This window comes from Lingula anatina, chromosome 10 (assembly GCF_051362555.1).
Source record: "Lingula anatina isolate TDL-2025a chromosome 10, LinAna3.0, whole genome shotgun sequence".
NCBI classification, from domain to species: Eukaryota; Metazoa; Brachiopoda; class Lingulata; order Lingulida; family Lingulidae; genus Lingula; species Lingula anatina.
In genome coordinates, this window is record NC_141776.1 from 13,140,165 (window position 1) to 13,149,772 (window position 9,608).

Here is a 9,608-nt window from a genome sequence, read left to right on the forward strand (position 1 = left end):
GGATTTTTAGAGTCATTATTTACCCATTATTCCAAAAAAAAAAAAAAAAGCATGTGATTGAGTTTAACCCCATCAAATTCATTCCTCTGTTAATCAAGCTTCAGCTTTATTCATTAGTTACAATCTTTAGATTTGTTGTTACCTACATCCGAAGTTTAGGACTAAAACCATGCTTGTTCATACAGTTTTGAACGAGACCCCAGATGTACGTGACCGGATTTTTTCAAGGTACCCTTCGTTCAAGGCGCCCGGATAGCTCAGTCGGTAGAGCATCAGACTTTTAAAGATACTAAAGTTATCTGAGGGTCCAGGGTTCGAGTCCCTGTTCGGGCGTACATTGTTATTATTTTCTTCTTGTTTAACCTGTCTGTTGAACGTAATGAGCAAAACCAATGCCTTGACATTGTTACTCACAAAAGATCAGGGGCAGCGTCAGCTCAAAAGAGTCACTGTGCTCATCAACTTTTAGTGGTATTCTGTTACTACAATGCAATTATTATTATTATTATTATTATTATTATAATTATTATTATTATTATTTTGATTAGCTGTCGGCACATATCATGTTTAATTACACTGGAGAACAGTTCAACTCTAAACGCGTCACTTACTAGCCTCCGTTGTGAAAGTCTTTTCTTGTTAAATTTCACGTTAATTAAAGATAAAAACTTAAACTTCTCTTGTTGTTGTTGTTATTGTTTTTTTTTTAACGATAACTACTAAAGCAATCACCCTGTCTCTATTTTTAGATAGTGCTGTTTGTGTTTATATGAAAGTACGTTTTGTATATTTTAGAGAATAATGAGCATACTGTAGTTTTCATTCAAAGGTAATTGCTTACCAAGAGTACTTAGTCAGATGTTAGATGTAGCCAAAGGCTATGTTGCATCAGTACTTACCTGGAGAACATGTCATTCTCTATATGCACACTGTGTAGGCCTATATAGTGAATCATTCAGACACTGGACTTCACCCTGATAGGAGGTGTGCAGGACTTTTTATACCTGAGGTGACTTACATTTATTTACATATATCAGTATTTCATAATCTAGTTCTTTATTGAGTATTTCATATTTTTCCATTTATTATATTACTGAGTTTACTAATAGTTTGTTTGTATGCATTTCAGCCTTCATTGTTTCCAGTTAATAAAGATTGGAAATCAAATAGTGTCCATCTTATCTATGAAGGCTCAGGTATGACCATAGTCTACCGGTAAACAGTCCATCCTACAGGCCAGCATGCCAGTTGTAAAGTGCCCATTCCCAGACTGCACCTATGAGACAGAAGATGTGGCAGATACCATTGTAAACACACTATTGACAATACATGCACAAAGCCATAATGCCACTTCCTCTCAGTCATCTACAAAGGTCAAAACTGACAAGATTCGTCGCCCCACAATATCTACAGCGGGTACTAGTGAAGATTGGACTTACTTTCTGACTAGATGGAAAGAATATACCATAGCAACCAAAATTACTGGCCAAGATCGTGTAATACAATTACTGGAATGCTGTGATGAAACTCTTAGGAAAAATATCACCCGCTCAGCTGGTGGAACTCTTACAAACAAAAGTGAAGAAGAGGTACTATCTGCTATCAAGAGACTGGCAGTACGTGAAGAAAATCCCATGGTTGCCCGAGTCATTCTACATGAGATGCGGCAGGACAGAGAAGAACCAATTCGTCAGTTTGGGGCAAGAATCAAAGGTCAAGCTAGCATTTGTAAATTTACACTTAAATGCCCTAACTGTGAAACAGATGTAGATTACACAGATTGCATATTAAGGGACATTTTAAGTCGTGGCATAGCCGATAATGAAATCCAGCTAGACCTGCTTGGAAATATGAACCAGAACATGGACCTTGAAGATGTGTTCAGATTTATTGAATCTAAAGAATCTGGGAAACGTTCATCAGCGACATTAAATGCTTCCGAAGGTGCCCATGCCACTAGCTCGTACAGACGCGCTCAAAGGTATGCAAAGTCTGATAAAGCTGAGATATGCAGTTACTGTGGGGAAAAAGGCCATGGTATTAAAGCACCATTTCGCACACGTCAGAAAATGTGCCCAGCATACAACCATATCTGCAAACACTGTGAACGCAGTCACCATTTCGACCACATGTGTCGCAACAAGAACAAACCCAAGCTTGGTCCCCCATCTTCGTCCAATACCAAAACACAGTCAGTAACTAATCATGGGGAATCTGCTTTTATGGAGCATAGCAATGAGTCATTTTATACGCTATGCACAATAGGTGAATTGGACCACGACCGAGCTGCAAATGCCATTGCATTAGATCACCACCTATATAATCAGCTAAATGACAAGTGGATCAAAAGTAAATCAAGACCTCAACCATACATATCATTACAAGCCACTGTATCCTCTCAAGATTATTCTGATCTTGGCTTCAATGTAGACCTTCCAACTACATCTACAATGCTCAATGTAATGGCTGACACTGGATGTCAAAGCTGTCTTGCTGGTATTAAAGCAATCCAACCCCTTCAGTTAACTGAAAAGGATCTCATTCCAGTTAAAATGAAAATGCATGCAGCAAATAACAAAGGAATAAACATTCTGGGTGCTGTAATATTACGATTCTCTGGTGAAGACAAGCTTGGAAAACACCACACAACGAGACAGATCGTCTACATAACAGACAACTCAGACAGAATATTCCTCAGCAGAGAAGCATGCATTGACCTTGGTCTCATTTCCATTGACTTCCCTCAAGTTGGAGACGCTTGTCAAACAGCCGGTGATACAAAAAGATATGAAACAAATGCCGATTGTGAATGCCCAAAACGCCAACCTCCGCCTTCACGTCCAACATCTATTCCTTATCCAGCAACAGAAGAAAACCGTCAGCGGCTTCAGCAATGGCTTATTGACTATTACAGATCCAGCTCTTTTAACATGTGTACCCACCAGCCACTCACAATGATGAATGGATCCCCTATGAGACTAATGGTGGACTCTGAAGCAGAACCCAAAGCATACCATACCCCATTTACCAGTACCACTACACTGGCAAGACCAAGTCAAGGCTGGCTTAGACCAAGATGTGAAACTAGGTGTTATTGAACCCGTTCCACTAGGAGAACCAGTTACATGGTGCCATAGGATGGTCGTTTGTGCAAAGAAGAATGGCAAACTTCGCAGAACTGTTGATCTTCAAGCATTAAATGCCCATGCTAAACGTGAAACACATCATACTCAATCACCGTTTCATCAAGCAAGATCTGTTCCACAAGGTAAAAAGAAGACAGTCTTTGATGCATGGAACGGCTATCACAGCGTCCCACTTCATGAAGATGACAGACATCTCACCACATTCATAACACCATGGGGGCGCTATCGGTATTGCGTTGCTCCTCAAGGATATATCGCTTCTGGTGATGCCTACACCCACCGTTATGATGATATTGTTTCCAACATTCCCAGAAAAACTAAATGTGTAGATGATACTCTACTATGGGCAAATTCTATTGAAGAAAGCTTTTGGCAAGCTGTTGAATGGTTGGATATATGTGGAAAAAATGGGATAACTTTCAACATTGATAAATTTGTATTTGCTGCAGACCAGGTGGATTTTGCTGGATTCACAATAACAATGGACAGTGTAAAACCTTGTCCTAAATACCTGCAGGCAATTACAGAATTCCCAACACCTAAAAACATCACAGATGTACGTTCTTGGTTTGGTCTCCTAAATCAGGTTTCTTATGCCTTCAGCATGGCCAATAGGATGTTACCATTTCGTGAGCTACTCAAACCTGGCACGCCTTTCAAATGGACTGAAGAATTAGATAAAATTTTTCAGGAATCCAAACAAGTAATCATCAATGAAATAGAAGAGGGTGTCAAGATATATGACAAGAACAAAACAACTTGCCTAGCCACAGATTGGTCTAAAAGTGGAATAGGATTTTGGTTATTCCAGAAACATTGCAATTGTATAGTGGCAAAACCATTTTGCTGTAAAACGGGATGGAAAATTGTCCTTGTAGGTAGTAGATTCACACATCCTGCTGAATCCAGATATGCACCTGTGGAAGGGGAAGCACTAGCCGTGGCTTATGCTTTAGACAAAGCAAGATTCTTTGTTCTGGGATGCACTGACCTAGTGATAGCTGTTGACCATAAGCCACTTCTCAAAATCTTTGGAGACAGATCCCTTGATGCCATATCCAACACACGTCTCAGGAACCTCAAGGAACGTACTCTCCGTTACAGGTTCCGTATCATTCATCTTCCAGGTGCTAAGCAGAAAGCCGCAGATGCAATATCTCGTCACCCAACAGGGGAACAGCACCCACCCAAAATGCAGCTTCAAGACGATATTTCTAGTACTGCTGAATCTTATGACTTACCTTATTCCGCTGACATCTTTCAATCTTTCATAGGAGGCATCAAACTAATGGATGGTGTAAATGATTACACTGACATTGAGGAAAATTTGATTGACTCTGCTATTTATGCCCTTGATTCCACAATTAAGTCAATTACATGGAACCAAGTTAGGCAGGCTACAGCAAGTGATGAAAATATGAATCAGCTACTGTCAATCATTGAGTCAGGAATCCCCAAACACCGCCATGAATTGCCACCTCCATTGCGTGAATACCACCAATTCAGGGAACACATCTACAGTGTTGATGGTGTTATTATTTACAAGGATCGCATTATTATACCACCATGCCTTAGGGAACAAATACTTTCTGCACTTCACGCTGCTCACCAAGGCATCTCATCCATGATATCCAGAGCAGAGGCTTCTGTATTCTGGCCAGGTATAACTGCGGACATCACTGCTGTACGTGCAAATTGTAACCATTGTCACCAGATTGCACCATCACAACCCTCTGCGCCACCCTACAATCCCATACCACCAAAGTATCCTTTCCAGTGCATCTGTGCAGATTTTTTCATGTTTAAGGGTACTCACTACTTGGTCATTGTTGACAGATACTCCAACTGGCCAATTGTAGAATATGCATCTGGAGGATCTAAAGGACTAATTACTAGTCTACGCCGTGCATTCTCTACTTATGGGATCCCAGAGGAATTGGCTTCCGATGGAGGCCCTGAATTCACTTCTTCTGAAACACGCAAATTCCTTGAAGATTGGGGTGTACATCACCGTTTATCATCTGTAGCATTTCCCCACAGCAATTGTCGCGCTGAAGTTGGTGTCAAAACAGTCAAACGATTGCTTATGAACAATACAGGACCAAATGGTGAGTTGGACACCAATTCAGTGCAGCGTGCAATATTACAGTACCGTAATACACCTGATCCAGATACAAAACTGTCCCCTGCAATGTGTATATTTGGAAGGCCAATAAGGGATTTTATTCCAATACTACCAGGTCGATACGAACCACATCCTACATGGAAATCAACATTAGCAGCACGTGAGGAAGCACTCCGTAACAGACATATGAGATCCGCAGAACACTGGAGTGAACACACTAGACGCCTACCACCACTTGCTATTGGAGACCACGTTCGTATTCAGAATCAGACTGGTCCGCATCCAAATAAATGGGACAAAACTGGCACTATTACTGAAGTAAAACAGTTTGACCAGTACCTGGTGAAAGTTGATGGATCTGGACGTGTGACACTACGCAATAGAAAATTCTTAAGGAAATTCATTCCGTATGTGTCATCTCTACCTCGTCACTCTATCATTGATGACCTAAAGCACAGATTTTACATACAACAGCCTACAGTAAACAATGACACACCTACATTCAGCAAATTACCAGAACCAGAATCTACCTTATTGAAAAATTCACATGAGTCAGTGGAGTCGGAAAAAACTGTCACCACAACTCAACCCATAGGACCAAATGAAACTGATGGAAAGTGTAAAGAAACAGGAACACTACCTTTAACACAACCATCTCATGAAACTCCTAAAGCACTTCCAAAACCACCACGGATGTTAACAAGACTTTTACCACACAACAAACCCGGACTAAAGGAATCAAATGAAGGACTACGCAGATCTGTAAGACTAAATAAAAACTAACTTTAACCGTCTTTAATGTTTAAAAGACTGGGGGGGCATAGAGAATAATGAGCATACTGTAGTTTTCATTCAAAGGTAATTGCTTACCAAGAGTACTTAGTCAGATGTTAGATGTAGCCAAAGGCTATGTTGCATCAGTACTTACCTGGAGAACATGTCATTCTCTATATGCACACTGTGTAGGCCTATATAGTGAATCATTCAGACACTGGACTTCACCCTGATAGGAGGTGTGCAGGACTTTTTATACCTGAGGTGACTTACATTTATTTACATATATCAGTATTTCATAATCTAGTTCTTTATTGAGTATTTCATATTTTTCCATTTATTATATTACTGAGTTTACTAATAGTTTGTTTGTATGCATTTCAGCCTTCATTGTTTCCAGTTAATAAAGATTGGAAATCAAATAGTGTCCATCTTATCTATATTTTTGTTCTGGCGGACAAATGATCTAAATTACAATCCATTCATTGACTGAAGGCCTTTAGAATTAACCGTATTTTAGGGATGTGGTAGTTGTCAACATTGGTTGTTTGACTGCGACAGCTGCACCTATAGCCTTGAAGTCAATAGCAATTGCGTTCATTCAAAGATATAGGATATAAATCAGATAGTTCGTTAAATGAGAGAGAGAGAGAGAAAGAGAGAGAGAGACCGCGTGAAGGCAGTGTTAATTCACCAATTTTAGGTCAGAACAAAGGGGCCTTCCAATTAAAATTTTAATTATTTCTTTTTTAACCAAGCTTCCTACAATAACGATTGCTTCTTTAACGTCCTACAATTTGATTGAATTAATGTGTATATCTTATTATTAGGACAGCAAGTTATTAAAAGTTGCTTGCGCCTGGTGACCATGATTGTTATTGGATAAATCCAGTGGCGGATTAAGAGAGGGGTCAGGGAGGTCCTGATTCCCCCCCCCCCCCTTTATTAATCCTCAGTGAGTCATTCCAATGCTCAACTAAATTCGAGAATATTTGTACCATTTAACACCTGTTAAAGTATCTGTGCAAGTTATACATTGAAATAAATGCACATCATCCGCGAAGATGGATACCTGGGTAGTAGGTGCTTGGGTGCAGGAGCCGGGGTTAATTGAGACATATGTATTGGCCTCCAAGTTCTTCCAAGCACGTGGAGCCTGCAGGGTGTTTATGCGTCCTATCTACTTCTTTAAAAGCTTGTATTTAAATAAATCACTATAAAATAATATCTCAACAAAAAACCAAAAGAAAAAAATGAATGTCGGGATTGATTCATTAACCCCTGGTAAGCACAGGAAAACTGTCGTTTACTCCAAGGGGAAACATTTTGTGCTAAAATGAACGGTTGGTATCCTTTCAATTCCAAGATACTGTAATAAACATCACATCCAATGCACTCAGTCCTGTAAACGGCTTGTAACTTCCTGGTTGAAAAGACTGTATGTTGCGCGGCAGCCGCCACTAATGGGCATTGCTAGAGTAGCCTTATCTAAACCAAGCAGCAATGCCTTACAATTTGGAACAAATTCATATAAAATGAGACAATGCTGAATGGTGTTCTACTCCGTATCGATCTCGTTAGTCCAGCTGCCGTGCTGATAAATTGATACCTGGTTCTGCACTTGCTAGATAAGCGGTCTGTTTGTCTTTTGTAGAAAAGATTATCAGTGTTACTGCCGAGTTTCTCCCGTTTCTTATCACATGCCTTATATAATGCCTTATATTTGTTCTTTCGTGTTTTAGAAACATTCATCAACTCAGCAGACATATTGATAACTAAATTACTTACAAAGAGCATATCAGCTGATAACATAAGAGTTGATAACAAGCAATGGATTAATTTTAATTGAATGGGATTTTAGATATTCATTTTCCTGGGTTTGGCATTATCATTATCATCATCATTCAGAGCCTAAAGTATGCTTCTGCTAGAGTATTCTGTCTTGTGCTTTACACTTCCAGTTTTTTCCAGTACTCACTAATGCAGTCCTCCGTCTCTTACGTGGCTTCCCTTGTTTCCTTTGTCCATATCTTGGTGTCCATTCTGTCGGTCTTATTAACCATCTGTCATCTTTGATTAAACTGATATGTCATCTTTATTTCATTTTTTAATTGTAAGCAACGCAAATAACCTTGATCTGTTCTCTTATCTACTTAATGATCTTCCTATCTCTTGCCCTGATGTTAAATGTACTTCTTTCCATCATTCTCTGTGCTACTTGTAACTTTTGTTCCATGGATGTATTCATTGTCCATGTCCCTGTAACATAGGTGACAGCTGGCAATACATATGCATCGAACACTCCTTTTCAGACAGGTAGGGAGGTTTGGCATACAAAGAAGAAAATGCCTTTGAATAGTTTAAGGCTGTATTCCCAGAGCTTTGAGATCGATCTATTCCTGCGGGGAGTCTCACCAGATTACTGTCAGATAATCCGGCTTAAATGTCTGTCCCGCCTACTACAAGCTGTAAGGGGGTAATTAACTTTCGTGTCCGCCCGGCTGACAGCTATTTAGCGTGAACCCCCAGGGAGTTAGGTCGATCTAAAGTAGATCGATCTAATCTCTGGAAATGGGGTCTAAGAGTGACTGTGCGTCTGGAAAAAGTTTACTAGGCTGTTGAATGCTGATGGAGCTGTACAAAATATTGATATCTCAGATAATTCCCAGCTCATTTTGTATTTTGAATTCCGACTAAAGACGCCCCCCCCCCTCCCCCCCCCCCCCCCCCCCCCCCCCCCCCCCCCCCCCCTGGAAAAGACATTGCGAATAAATGTAAAAGAAGAAAACGTACACTGGCATTTCCCGGCTCCTTTCCTGCGGCGCTTCCAACTGTAAAGTACCTGTACCACTAAATAATGACAATAAGACATTTTAATCACACATTTTTATTTAATCCATGTGTTTGTCTCCCTTGAAAAAAAATTATATCAAACCATGTGGCCATCCATATGTCTTAAATATACATATTGTTTGCTTTGCTCAATATCCTATACTCTGTGTGAGACATTAAAGGACAAAGTGCAAAGCTCATTTCAGGGACCCTTTGCAAAATCGCTATTACAAATGTCCAAATACGTGAAAAGGTCAATTTAACGTACATCGTTTACGGCGTATTTCATAAAATACATGGTGGTAACACAAACTATTCATTAAACATAAAAGTATACATTTAACCAAATAACTGAAACATGTTAAAAGGTAATTTAGAATTGTGATGTATGTACACAAATGTGTACAAACAAATATAATCAGTTGAAAAGCATATAAAGGGTCACGATACCAGGTATAAGCATGGCTTTTGATTTGTTTAGAAATTATCAGAAACCATAATTCAATTTTCATAATTCATAGATAGATTTGTGTTCAGACTTTCGCCATTTTTGTTTATCTTGTTTTAATGGCTCAGTTATGTTTACTCTACCGGTTGATAAATGTAAGTTGGATCGCAAGCATGTCAAACCCGTTTCAATATAATGATATGCCACGATCCCCTCAGCCATTTGTACACGTCCGTACGTGTAAGTAAAGATATCGCATAAAAGAGAAAGATGGATCCAACGG

The 9,608-nt window shown here is 39.6% G+C and overlaps 1 protein-coding gene and 1 non-coding gene across 2 annotated transcripts; both read left to right on the forward strand.

Annotated features, from left to right (window-relative positions):
* The first annotated feature begins 246 nt into the window (after positions 1–246).
* Trnak-uuu (transfer RNA lysine (anticodon UUU)) lies at positions 247–333 on the forward strand. Its single transcript is given in 2 exon segments — positions 247–283; positions 298–333. It is a non-coding gene; the product is annotated as a tRNA-Lys (tRNA).
* Positions 334–791: 458 nt separating this feature from the next.
* LOC147759617 (uncharacterized) lies at positions 792–3,098 on the forward strand. Its single transcript, XM_086997541.1, has 2 exons — positions 792–1,009; positions 1,130–3,098. The coding sequence occupies exon 2, from the start codon at positions 1,242–1,244 to the stop codon at positions 3,096–3,098; it is 1,857 nt and encodes a 618-aa protein (XP_086853667.1). The 5' UTR covers positions 792–1,009; positions 1,130–1,241.
* Positions 3,099–9,608: the final 6,510 nt, after the last annotated feature.

What these genes read in the sequence shown, in the direction of transcription:
- LOC147759617 (XM_086997541.1), top strand. Translation starts at nt 1,242, where the DNA reads ATGCCAGTTGTAAAGTGCCCATTCCCAGACTGCACCTATGAGACAGAA.